At 41.3% G+C, this 14321-nt stretch overlaps 1 protein-coding gene across 5 annotated transcripts in view; it reads right to left on the bottom strand.

Annotated features, from left to right (window-relative positions):
* gnas (GNAS complex locus) overlaps window positions 1-14321 on the bottom strand; it is a 374151-nt gene that overhangs the window by 39133 nt on the left and 320697 nt on the right. For all 5 annotated transcript variants that reach the window (XM_078236357.1, XM_078236358.1, XM_078236359.1 and 2 more), the window contains one exon: window positions 4267-4321. In XM_078236357.1, the coding sequence (XP_078092483.1) occupies window positions 4267-4321 (55 nt within the window). The remainder of the gene's footprint in view (window positions 1-4266; window positions 4322-14321) is intronic.

The raw sequence follows: 14321 nt of genomic DNA, 5'->3' as shown, positions 1-14321 counted from the left end.
CACCTCCAAGCTTCCTCCAGATCATACTCCATCCTGACTTGGAAATATGTCACTGGTCCTTCATCACTGACAGATAGGGAGCTTGAGGATTTTGACCTAACAGCAGCATGGAAGTATCTCCACGTCATGGACTACAGCAGTTTAAGGCAGTAGCTTATCGCCACTTCCCCAAGGACAACTATAGAGTTGATCACATTACATGAATAAATGCAAAATTGAAAATGTGCAATTTTACTGAGAAGTTCCTAGTAATAAGGAGTCACAAATTAGGTGTTGAAATTTAGAGCTTATTTCATTAGAGCTGAGAAGGCTGAAAGATGAATCTTACGGAAATTTCGAAAATTAATGATAGAGTAAACAGTAACAGACGTCACAGGTGGATAGGGTCATAAAGAGTGTCTTTGGTACATTGGCCTTTATAAATCGGAGTATCGAGTATAAAAGTTGGAGTGTTATGGTAAGGTTATATAAGGCATTGGTGAGGCCGAATTTGGAGTATTGTGTAGAGTTTTGGTCACCTAGTTACGGGAAGGATGTAAATAAGGTTGAAAGAGTGCAGAGAAGGTTCACAAGGATTTTGCCGGGACTTGAGAAGCTGAGTTACAGAGAGAGATTGAATAGGTTGGGACTTTATTCCCTGGAGCGTAGAAGATTGAGGGGAGATTTGATAGAGGTGTATAAGATTTTGATGGGTATAGATAGAGTGAATGCAAGCAGGCTTTTTCCGCTGAGGCTAGGGGAGAAAAAAACCAGAGGGCATGGGTTAAGGGTGAAAGGAGAAAAGTTTAAAGGGAATATTAGGGGGGGCTTCTTCACGCAGAGACTGGTGGGAGTGTGGAATGCGCTGCCGGATAAAGTGGTAAATGCGGGGTCACTTTTAACATCTAAGAAAAACTTGGACGGGTTCATGGATGAGAGGGGTGTGGAGGGATATGGTCCAAGTGCAGGTCAGTGGGACTAGGCAAAAAATGGTTCGGCAAAGACAAGAAGGGCCAAAAGGCCTGTTTCTGAGCTGTAATTTTCTATGGTTCTATGGTAATAGATTATTTCACTGACCAGTAGAATCAATAACCACATCTGCAGTATTGGGACTATATCTGGAATTCTGGTCTCCTTATTTATGATGTAAATGTATTAGAAGCAGTTCAGAGAAGTTTTACTAAAGTAGTATCAGGAATGGGTGGGTTGTCTTATGAGGAAATGTTGGACAGGTTAGAATTTAGAACAATAAGTGACTTGATCAAAACCTTTAAAAATCTCTGTATTGACAAGAGTGGATATGGAAAGGATGTTTCCTCTTGTCAAACAATCTAGTACTAGGGACCACAATTTAAAAATAAGGGGTCATTTATTTAAAATAGAGACAAGGAATTTTTTCTCTGAGGGTTGGGAGTCTCTGGAAGTAGGGGTAGGTAGGAATGTAAAGTTGAGGTTACAATCAGGTCAGCTACGATCTTACCGAATGGCGAAGCAGGCCTGAGGGGCCAAATGGCCTACCCTTGTTCCTAATTCTTCCATTCGTATGCAAAGGCCAAGTTTAACAAACACAGAAACAGTAAAAGGGGAGCTTAGAAAAATACTTTATGAAAAAGAGGGTGGTCAAAATTCTCTGCTGTAAATGATTGTTGAAAGAGTATAGAAAAGATTAGTTAGTTGGCTGATAAAGAATACTAGATAGCATGGAGAGCAAGTAGGATAGTGAGATTAGATTGGGTTGTTCATTTAGAAAGAAGCACTTTGGTGCAGATTTGATGGGTTGGACAGCCACTGTTCTGAAATATTATATGATTTTATATCTGGAAATAAGTGACAAATAGCAATACCTGTTGCGCTTTAATTCAATTTAGACCCACTACCTCGCTACCACTTAAAGGCTCAAAACTATCCATTTAACTAAATGGCAACTTGGATTATAAAGTAAAATAAAACTGTTTTTGAGAATCAGGTTTGTAGCAGATAAGCACCAACATGCTTGGAAATAGGACACTTCTGCATTGTAGCCATCCTGCATTTCATAGAATCCCTACAGTGCAGGAGGCCGCCATTGAGCCAGCACCGACAGTAATCCCACCCAAGCCCTATCCCTGTTTCCCCATGTATTTACCCTTCTAATCCCCCTGAGACTAAGGGGCAATTTAGTATGGCCAATCAACTTAAACTGCACATCTTTGGACGGTGGGAGGAGACCGGAGCACCCAGAGGAAACCCATATAAACACCAGGAGAATGGGCAAACTCCACACAAACAGTGACTCAAGGTCAGAATTGAACCCGGGTCCCTGGTGCTGTGAAGCAGCAGTGTTAACCACTGTGCTGTCTAGGTATCAGGTATTCCCATACAACACATTTAGATTCAGAACAAGCTACCTCCACAACATCCCATAAACGTGACCAATTCAGAAGTACAGAGTAGAAATCCAACATCACAATAGCACCTCTTACTACACCAGTTTGAAGTTCCTATAATTGCTAAATGGGATTGTTGATTTAGTATCAAATTACAGGTCGGCCCTTGTGCTGTGGGCCCAAGATTGGTAGGAACTGAACGGAGACCAACCACACGATTCACATAGGACAATTATACCCCACCTAGCAGATATAGAAGGCTTTAATTCATAAACCTGTGATTTGAATTCAGGCCACTGAGATAAAGAGGCAGCATCTAATCTACTGTATAACTTGTACATTCAATTAATGCTTGTTCCTCTAACTAAAGTGACACTGCATGAGGTTTCAGAAGCAAAGATGCATAAATTATTTACTGGCAATGACTAGTGGTTTAAATATAAAAACCTGCAATTGCAGAAAACATTACAACAGGAATTTTGCTGTACTTTGTTCGGAGTCATGATGGATAAAAGTTACGGTTGTATCATTTTAAAAAGAGAAAATGCTGAAAATACTCAGCAGGTCTGGAAGCATAAGCGGAGAGTTAAAAAATAGTTAACTCTTAAGGTTTGATGATCTTTCATCAGAACTGGGAAAGGTTAGAAATGTAATAGGTTTTCAGCAATGAAAGGGAGGGGGGAAACAAAAGGGAAGGCCAATGGGTCAAGAAACAAAAGATGGCAGGATTGTAAATAGCTGCCAAAAGCAGAGGGAAAAAGAGAAACAAGAGGAAAACAACCAAATTCAGAAAAAAGGGAAACAAACGGGGTAGAGATAACATGGTTATAGCCTTGCATCCTGAACACTTCAGTAATTTAATTTCTCCTGCCCTCCACCCTACTAGAAACCTTCCCTTTTGATTCCCCCCACCATCCCTGCTTTCACTTGCCCAAAATCTGACTTTTTAAAAACTTTTCCAAGTTCTGAGGGTGGTGGGCGAGTGGAATCGGCTGCCGTCAGTGGTGGTGGAGGCAAACTCAATAGGGACTTTTAAGAGACTCCGGGATGAGTACATGGGACTTAATAGGATGGAGGGTTATAGGTAGGCCTAGAAGGTAGGGATATGTTCGGCACAACTTGTGGGGCCGAAGGGCCTGTTTGTGCTGTAGTTTTTCTATGTTTCTGACTGAAGATCATAGATCTGAAGCATTAACTTAGTTTCTCTCCTTAAGAGATGCTGCCAGACCTACTGAGTATATTCGGCATTTTCTGTTTTTATTTTTGATTTCCAATATCTGCAATATCTCACTTTTGTAGCTCAACTTTTTGCCTTGTTGTTTGTGAATGATAACAGACTCTGATCTCACGAATGCCTGAAGGGTGAGGAAGGACCATAGCACTGCTTTAACTCCGATTTCAGGAGGCCCGATGCCCAAAGATTTGGCTCCTAGCCTTCCTGCTGTTAAACCTGGCCCATTTATTCTGGCAGCTGACCCATGGACTAGAGATTTTTGTGGGTGTAGAAGCTTGGCTCCAGGATCAGGGAGCTGGCTTATGGATATTGGTCTCCTGGAATCTAAACTTAATACTAGTATACAAGCAGCTTATGTGTTGTCACGGTTGAAAAGCATATGACAATCCCAAGGCCAAAAGCGTTTTGCTTATTGCATTTCAGATCTTTCAACACAGCAATTTAATAAAGTCAGTGCTCCACCTGATCCATTTCAAAAATAGAAAAATTGAGTTGACCACGGTCAAAGTTAATTTCATCATAACTTACAGGAAATGGGCAATACACAACAGAAAAATAAAGTAGTCAAAATATCAGGTACAGGGCATAGGCCCAAAATAATTTCAACTGCTTTGCCTCAGGCAGGGAATGATCAATATTATGATGGAGGACTCAAAATAAGCAGGGAACATTAATAAATCTGCTTACCTGGTCTGGAGGTATGTAGTCATTTTGCTTGACTATGTCAATCCTGTCTAGAAAGCTGTAAAAAACAAAACAAATAAATACACTTTTAACAAAACATGTCAATTTGGTGAAGGGAGGATAGGTAGCTAAAGGCCCACATTTGAATAATTTACCCTGCAACAAATAGTTTTAAAAATCTTGATTAACTCCAGTTGAGAAGAATGAAATGCCCTGTTTCCCTCACTTTCATTATTTTTGTTAATTATTCTTGGAATCTTACTTGTGTTGCAGAAAGAATTATGTCATAACTTTCAAACTGGGGCCTCTGTACCCTGGGATGAGGGGTTTACAAGGGTATCCCAGGGGTCTGAGAGGTCATCAGATTTCTGTATCAGACTTACTGATAAATTACTTCTGCTGCTGATATTAAAGTACATTTTCTACTGCTTTGTTTGGATAGCTGATGCTGTTGTTCAGGTAAAAATGATGTATGGGAGAAAATCAATAAGGCAAACTTAGAACATGACATACAGACTAATTTTAAATACAGGTTGAGTATACTTTATCTGAAACACGGGGCCGATTGCATTTTGGATTTCAGATAATTTCAGTTTTTGGATACTGCACATAAACTTACCTTACAATAGCTATAAGTCTAAAGTAAATAAAATTGCTAGAAAGGAGAAATTATTCATGGAATAATACAGGGCATCTGCAACAAGTTACTTTTTGAGATGTTCACCATAGAATTTGCACAGTAAACAGCACGGACAAACAACTAGACTTCCCCCACTAAAGGTCATTGAGTTATAAAAAGTGCAGTTTTTGGACATTCAGATAAAGGATACGTGAGGATACTTGACCTGTAGTTTTATATACTTATGTTTTCTAAGTATCTGGCATTTGATATTTGCTGCAAAAGTAGCAGAAGTAAGACAAATATAAACTTACTGAAATTTGTTAACATTCACATGTACTTGTGTAAGCCTTTGTGCATGCTCTTAACTTCTGAGAAGTCACGTGCTTGGTCTAGCCTGTTTTTACTGTGTTACTCAGGTCCAGGTAACTGGATGCTATCCGTTTCTGTCAATGCTATTCAAGCACAGAGGTCCTGTTCTTTTCCATAACTGGTCACCACTAATCCTATTCTATAAAGTGTGCAAGGTTTTCAGCTAAATGGTTGTACAATGTCACTTTTGCACTTTGCCAGGGCTGTTAGGGAGGGCTTAAACTAATTTGGCAGGAGGATTAGAACCAGGATGTAGCAGCAGGAAGGATAAATAAGGTAAAAGAGAGATTTGGAAATGCAGATAATATTACAGTAAGAAATAGTAAGGTATTAGGTGAGGTCAGTCTAAGTAGAAATACAGTAAGGTCTAAATTCAATTTACAATGTTTTTATGTAAGTACATGAAGTGTGGTAAATAAGGCTGGTGAGCTACAGCTGCAGGTAGCCACAGCTGCAGGTAGCCACACGGGATGATGACGTTGTGGATATAGCAGAGGCCACCAGGCTCAAAATATTCCTGGATACAAGGTGTTCAGGAAAACAATGGAAGGGAAGAAAGCAGAGAAGGGAGGGTGGTGGCTGTCAGGTTTGAGGAGAATATTATAGCATTGGAGAGAGGATTTCCTAGACAGATCAATGCCTTATTGGTTAATGAGTTAAGAAATAACTAAAGAACAATCCTATACTGGTGTATTCTATAGTAAGGAGCCTAACAACACCAGGTTAAAGTCCAACAGGTTTATTTGGTAGCAAACGTCACTAGCTTTCGGAGCGTTGCTCCTTCGCCAGGTGAGTGGGAACTCCCAAGAAATGTTTCCATAGTTCCTTGGCATGTTTTAATATACAAATTATTTCCAAAACTGGAAAGGATCTCCCAAAATGCTTAAAAGCAAAGTCTTCAGCTTTTCAGACCAGGAAGGTCCCAAACTCAGTTGATATTAGTAAGGACACTATGACTGCCACAATTGTTAATCAATGAACTGAGAAAGGTTTGTACACGTATGTTGGACAGTATCCAGTTTGGTCACTAAGCTTTCCATGATTGGTAATCCTTCCCCTCAGCACATACTGACATGATTCACAAGATTGGAAATATGAGGGGACATTCGCAAAAACACCTGTTGAGTTGCAACTACAGCAGATGCCAAATCTTTTCCTAGGGGGAAAAAAAAACAGAACCCTTTCAGAGACCATATAATTGACTGCTTAATTTACTTATATCTTCAGTTTGAGTGACCTCCCTAGTATTTTAACCCATAACTCTATTATCCACAGAATGGAGATTTTTGGTTTTCTTCTGCTGGTATTAAAATCTTTTACCAGAGTGAACAATTTGATCTGATTAACTTGAGCAATTCCCCGTGCAATTTTGGATAGTTTCAACACTGCTTTTCCCCTCAAGGCTATCATCCTGATCCCGGGTTTGTTTAGAGCACTCTAATTTTCCAAATTAAACAAGTATTTCCTTCAAATACTAAAATTCTCTGTGAAGGTGGCAATAAGAGTGGATATCCAGTTTTCAAAGAGAAAGACAGGGTAGCGCTTCCAAAACAATGTCACTCTAAATTGGGGTGCGAACAAATTGGTCTCATTATGAAGGTGAGCAAACACATACAATGAACACAAATTATACAAAACACTAAATTCAACATTAAACTTTCAATTACTAAAAACTGTTTAAAATATTCTGTGTCTTGCCCTGGGTTTAGGGGTGTGCGAGTGGGAGGGCTACCATAGAGACATGGAGTGTTCTGGGGAAGGCAGAAAAAGGTTATGTGGTTGGAGGAGGAAACAGAGATGTAGGCTTTGGCACATTAAGGGATTTAAATATCTGAGTCTGAATTTTCATTTTGAGGCATTGGAGAGCCAAGACAACATGGACAACAATAGGTGGGTGGGACTTGGCATGGGATAGGAGTACTGGATAAATTGAAGCCATGATGTAGAATTGCCAGCATTGGACTGGGGTAAACATAGTAAGTAGTCTCACAACACCAGGTTGAAGTCCAACAGGTTTATTGGTTAGGTTGATTGGCCATGCTAAAATTGCCCCTTAGTGTCCTGAGATGCATAGGTTAGAGGGATTAGCGGGTAAATATGTAGGGATATGGGGGTAAGGCCTGGGTGGGATTGTGGTTGGTGCAGACTCGATGGGCCCAATGGCCTCTTTCTGCACTGTAGGGTTTCTATGATTCGGTAGCATGAGCTTTTGGAGCGTTGCCCTTTCATCAGGTGAATCTCCGAAAGCTCATGCTACCAAATAAACCTGTTGGACTTTAACCTGGTGTTGAGAGACTACTTACTGTGGATAAATTGAAGTTGAGAGAGTGGAGGATGGAAGGCAGGCCAAGAGAACATTGGGATGGTAGAGTCCGGAGATAACACAGGTGTAGATGTAAGTGAAGACAAGGAAGGAGATGGGCAATGTTAGTGAGGGGGAAGAAGGCAGTCTCTATGATGGAAGATGATACAGGGTGGCAAACACAGCTCAGGAGTAGAGAGAGTCCAGAGTCTGATTTAGGGGTCGTCAGGCAGGAGATTTCAGGAAGAAATAAGTTGGCATCACCATAGAGCCAAGTTTCTGTCGAAGCTATGATGTCAATGTCATCCATAATACGGTCATGGAAAACAAGGACATGTTTCTCATGTAACTGGACATGCAGTAAACTGCAGAGGGAGGGAGGTGATTGGTGATCTGCTGGCACAGTTCCAATGTAAGTAGGGTGAAAAGGGTAGAAAATAAATTGATGAGATTTGTTCCCAACAGGCAGGCTGAGGAAGGCCTCAGCAAGAGAGGAATTGGAGGTAATCGGGGGCTTATTCTCAAAGGTGGCAGCGACAGGAGCCTCAATGTTGTTCAGAAAATGCCGAGAGCAGAGAGGGCAACTGTGAACTTTATCGTGGATAACAGATGGCGGCAGGAGAATTGGAGTTCTGAGGAGTATTGATGGACTGGATCAGCAATTATAGGACACAAAGGATTGCAGAGGGGAGGAATGAGAGGTGGCTGACAGGGAGAGGTGGCAAGAGAAGACGACCATAAGACGAACCAAGAAAAAAATGGCAGAGATTGAAGGCATGGCCTTGGAGCTGGAGGACAGGCAAAAACATGCATGTAAATGGCCACACTGAGAATTCAGGTTACAGAAGTATGGTAGACATGGTAGAAACCTGTTCTGGGCATGAAGAGGATAGGGAGAAGATATGAGAGAGTCCAAGGTTAACTTTTAGATAGAGTGAAGTCAGTTTGAAGATTACTAACCCAATGTCTTGCTTCAGTTGCAAGAAACAGTTGCGAAGGATGACAGAGAATCCAGGAGCTCCTCAAGGGATAAGAGCCACAATGTACATATTGCTAGAGATTGTCCAGTGGAAAGAGGGTCAAGGAAGAGTTGGCCATGTGCCAGAGGTTGTTACTGCCATTACCCTCAATTTTAAGTTAGAACATAGAACATAGAACAGTACAGCACAGAACAGGCCCTTTGGCCCACGATGTTGTGCCGACCTTCATCTGAAACCAAGATCAAGCTATCCCACTCCCTACCATCCTGGTGTGCTCCATGTGCCTATCCAATAACCGCTTAAATGTTCCTAAAGTGTCTGACTCCACTATCACTGCAGGCAGTCCATTCCACACCCCAACCACTCTCTGCGTGAAGAACCTACCTCTGATATCCTTCCTATATCTCCCACCATGAACCCTATAGTTATGCCCCCTCGTAATAGCTCCATCCACCCGAGGAAATAGTCTTTGAACGTTCACTCGATCTATCCCCTTCATCATTTTATAAACCTCTATTAAGTCTCCCCTCAATCTCCTCCGCTCCAGAGAGAACAGCCCCAGCTCCCTCAACCTTTCCTCATAAGACCGACACTCCAAACCAGGCAGCATCCGGGTAAATCTCCTCTGCACTCTTTCCAGCGCTTCCACATCCTTCTTATAGTGAGGTGACCAGAACTGCACGCAATATTCCAAATGCGGTCTCACCAAGGTCCTGTACAGTTGCAGCATAACCCCACGGCTCTTAAACTCCAACCCCCTGTTAATAAAAGCTAACACACTATATGCCTTCTTCACAGCTCTATCCACTTGAGTGGCAACCTTTAGAGATCTGTGGATATGGACCCCAAGATCTCTCTGTTCCTCCACAGTCTTCAGAACCCTACCTTTGACCCTGTAATCCACATTTAAATTAGTCCTACCAAAATGAATCACCTCACATTTATCAGGGTTAAACTCCATTTGCCATTTTTCAGCCCAGCTTTGCATCCTATCTATGTCTCTTTGCAGCCTACAACAGCCCTCCACCTCATCCACTACTCCACCAATCTTGGTGTCATCAGCAAATTTACTGATCCACCCTTCAGCCCCCTCCTCTAAGTCATTAATAAAAATCACAAAGAGCAGAGGACCAAGCACCGATCCCTGCGGCACTCCGCTAGCAACCTGCCTCCAGTCCGAAAATTTTCCATCCACCACCACCCTCTGTCTTCGATCAGACAGCCAGTTACCTATCCAATCGGCCAACTTTCCCTCTATCCCACACCTCCTTACTTTCATCATAAGCCGACCATGGGGGACCTTATCAAACCTTACTAAAATCCATGTATATGACATCAACCGCCCTACCTTCATCAACACACCTAGTTACCTCCTCAAAAAATTCTATCAAATTTGTGAGGCACGATTTGCCCTTCACAAATCCGTGCTGACTATCCCGCATTTTTACAGCATTATTTTTTTTTCTTATTAAAATTGCAATCAGGTAGCAGCAATGTGTCCTCAGACTAGTGAAGGATATCAGTGACAGCCAGAACCTTGGAATAAAAATATGAAGGATAATTTTAAAGTATTTGCAAATTAAGGGTTGCATTACATTAGCTCGTGATTATTTCATCTATTATGAGGATTCAAAAATTAAGTGCATTGGAAAAGAATTTTACAAAATCTGTTGAGATGCTAAAACAAATTATCTGTGTCTGTTACAGTTGTGACCTTGGCCTAACTCCTGATTTACTTCCACTGCAACTGTGTTCCATTTTCTCTCAAATCCTAACACCAATAGTTAATGTACAGATTTACATTTTTATTGAGCTCCTAACAATCATTTCTAAGCTTTGCATTCTCCCCAAATGATCCAGAGTACCTCTGTGCTACCTTGCTGCCCCTATTCTCTATTGTGTTGGTTGATTATAGTTCTTGCGGGCTGGATTTGGCTCTTGGGGTTTCTCAGGTTTAACACTGAGGTAAGTTTGCTGCCTTAATAATGATTTTCAGAGTTATCCACAAATATGGGAGAAGCTCCGAGAACAGATTTGTCCAATCCACTGTGCCAGTCAAACTTAAACTGGCAAAACCCATGAATAGAAAACAAGTCATTGCACCTAAGGCTCAAGGGTTGTTGTTCATAGATAGGTTCTGTATAGCCATAGTCAGCAATATTTATGTTTAGTCATCAACATCTGCACCCTTATTTTGTGTAAATATCAAACACATGTTTTATTACACTAAGTATTTGGACTCTGGTTTAAATCTGCTACGATGTTAACAACAACTAGCGTTTTTAAAAACAACTAGCATTTTTTTTAAAAACAGGCCATCTGGCCCAATAGGTCAATCTGCTGATATGTCCCATACGGTTCTCCTCATGCTTCACTTCATCTCATGATATCTGTGTATCTTCATATTCCTTTCTCCCTCACGTATTTATCTAGCTTTCCCTTCAACACAACCTACGTCAATGGCTACATGTATTGGTTAAGGGGGGGGGGGGGGAATGCAGTGCGGTTCCATTTTACAAACAGATCATGTCCCTTTAAAATAATGCAATCTTGCTGAGCACATCACAATTGGAACCTTTTAATGACACTTCTTGAGCTGCAAAATCATAAACTATCCAGTAGAGGGCAAGATGTACATGCTTCTTTTAAAAAATAAATTCAATCACTTTTCCACCCTTCAGAGGCGTGGTTTGGCAATGCTAGACATGACAAATGCACGCTGCACTGTCCCATGTAAGCCAAGAAATGGAGAAATTATATTGCTAGGCATTTAAATCATGTAACATTATTAAATTACGAAATAACCTGGTTGGTAAATCCTAAGCAAAGACTACATAGCCTGAAGAGTAGTTGTAGTTGTAATATCACTACTGCACTGTGAAATCTAACAAACTGCTAATTTTATTCCGAGAGAGAGTTTCTAGCCAAGGTAGTTTTAGCAGCACCCAACTGTTTACAATTCCAGGAAAATAGACAATTCTGATTGACACAGTTCACTTCAAATGAGATTATGTTGAGGTACAGTAATGTGCTTCTGTAATGTTGCTCATTATGATTGTGATGTTATGGGGAAGCAGTGACATAGTGGCCATGTCAATGGGCTAGAAATCCAGAGGCCCAGGTTAATGCTGTAGTGACACAGGACAGCAGGTGATGGAATTTAAATTCAATTATTAAATTTGTAATTAAAAATACCAGTCTCAGTAATGATGACCATGAAAACCATTGATAATCACAACTGATTGTTGTAAAAACCCATCAAGTTCACCAATGTACTTTGGGGAAGGAAACCTGCCTACATATGACTCCAGACGCACAACAATATGGGTGACTCTCAAGTGCACTCTCAAATGACCTAGCAGGTCAGTCAGTTGTATCAAATCGCTACAACGTCTAAAAGGAATGAAACTGGATGGACCACTGGGCATCAACTTAGGCACAGAAAAGACAATGGCATACCCAGTCCTGTCCACCCTGCAAAGTTCTCCACACTTGCAACACCTGGGGGCTTGTGCAAAAATCGGGTGACCTATCCACAGACAAATCAAAGAACAGCCTGTCATTGTCATAATCACAGAATCATACCAGACAACACCATCACCAGAGGTGGCGACAGTCATATACAGTCATCGAGAATCACCTTGGGAGTTGTCAACATCAACTCTGGACCCATGAAGTCTCAGGGCATCAGGTCAAGCAAAAGGCAAGGAAATCTCCTGCTGGTTCGCATCAAGCATCTCCCTTTAGTTGATGGATCAATAATTCTTCATGTTGAACATCACTTGGAGGAAGCACGGAGGAAAGCAAGAGTGGTTCGGTAGCACCACAAAAGACCAGGCTGGTTGAATCTTAAAGGACATAGCTGCTAGACTGGGTTTGCAACAGATGATGACAGAAACAATAAGAGGAAAAACCTACTTGACCTCATCCTCACCAACCTACCTGTCACAGAATGTATCTATGGCAGTATTGGTACGAGTGACCAGCTCGGAGTCCTTGCGGTGAAGTTCCATCTTCACATTGAGTATACTCGCCATCATACCAGCCATGCTAAAATGGGATAGATTTCGAACAGATCTAGTAACTCGGGCATCCACGAGGAACAGTGGGCCTTTAACAACAGCAGAATTGTATACAACCATTGTCTTTAACCTCATGGCCCTCTTTATCCCCCACTGTACCATTACCATCAAGCCAGGGAATCAATCTGGTTCAGGTGTGCAGGAAGGCGTGCCAGGAGACAGCAACAGGCTTACCTAAAAACGAGCTGTCAACCTAGTGAAGTTATGATACAGAATTACTTCTGTGCCAAACAATGGCAGCAACGTGTGATAAACAGAGCTAAATGATCCCACAACCAACAGATTAGATCTAATTGCTGCAGTTCTGCCACATCCAGTCATCAATGGTGGTAGATAATTAAACATCCAACTGGAGGAGGGAGCACCTCAAATATCCCCATCTTTAACGATGGGTAAACTGCATCAGTGTGAAAAGCAAGGCTGAAGCATTTGCAGCAATCTTCAGCCAGAAGTGGATAATCCATCTTGGTCTCCTCCTTTGGTCCCCAAGATCACAAATATCAGTCTTTAGCCAATTCACTTTGCTCCACGTGATATCAAGAAATGGCTGAAGGCACTGGATGCTGCAGAGTATGGGCCCCGACAGCATTCCAGCAATAGTACTGAACACTTGTGCTCCACAACAAGCCATGCCCCGAGCGAGCTACAACACTGGCATCTACAGAGCAATGTGAAAAATTAACTAAGTATGCTTGATCCATAAAAAAACGGAACAGTTTCAAGTACTGTTCCAGTCTACTCTTCATCATCAGCAAAGTGATGGAAGGTGTCTTCAACAGTGCTATTAAGTGGCCCTTACTCAGCAATGAATTTTTCACTGATCCTTAGTTTGTGTTCCACTAGAACCACTCAGCTCCTGACCTCACTGCAGCCTTGGTCCAAACATGAAACAAAATAACTGAACTCAAGAGAGGAAGTGAAAGCCAACAGTGCACAGGCTTCCGTTCCAGCTCTTACAGAGGAGATGCAAGAGTACACTGAGCACCGTCCACTGTGGTAGAGAGTTTTATTGGGGCTGCAATTGGAGTTATTCTGGGACACTATTGTGCACATGTTTTTGTGTTTCAAGAATTGCATTATCTATTCATTATTTACCCATTCACTAGCAATAAGTAAACACTTTAATGTGGTGGGGCAAAAGCAATGGGTGGAAAAGATTGAGTGTAAAAGAGCACTGGATACAAAAAGAAATAAATGCAAGTACATGACGAAATTATTAATTTATCGTAATTCTTGCATTAATCTGTCATTGGGTCACTATTTGCTTCACATAACTTATTTTTTTACTGAATCATTCTGGCTGTATAGTTTGTATAGCCCACATATAAAATACCTGACTCCAGAATTCTATTATAAAGAAACAATGGGTGGGATTCTCCGCTGTCATCCTTGACAGGACCCGTTACAAGCAAGAACGGAAAATTTGGTGTTGAGCCAAAACTCTTTCAGCAGCACCAGAAAATCCCAGTATGAACGAGGACAGAAAATTTTGGCCAACATATGGTTAAACAACACTTCTCAGTCAAAAATATAATAGAATTTATTGACCAAACATGTTTCTTCTACAAGGTAATCAAGGGACAGTGCAAGTGATATTAGGAAATTTGCTTTTAGCACTGAAGAACTTTTGAAAGACATCAAAAGTTTTAAGTTTAAATGCATGGTTCAAACTGATAGTAGAGGTGATGGGGATACAGTGGGCT

This window comes from Mustelus asterias, chromosome 20 (genome assembly GCF_964213995.1).
Source record: "Mustelus asterias chromosome 20, sMusAst1.hap1.1, whole genome shotgun sequence".
Lineage (NCBI taxonomy): Eukaryota > Metazoa > Chordata > Chondrichthyes > Carcharhiniformes > Triakidae > Mustelus > Mustelus asterias.
The sequence above is the reverse complement of the archived record's forward strand: the minus strand, read 5'-3'. Positions and strand labels throughout refer to the sequence as shown.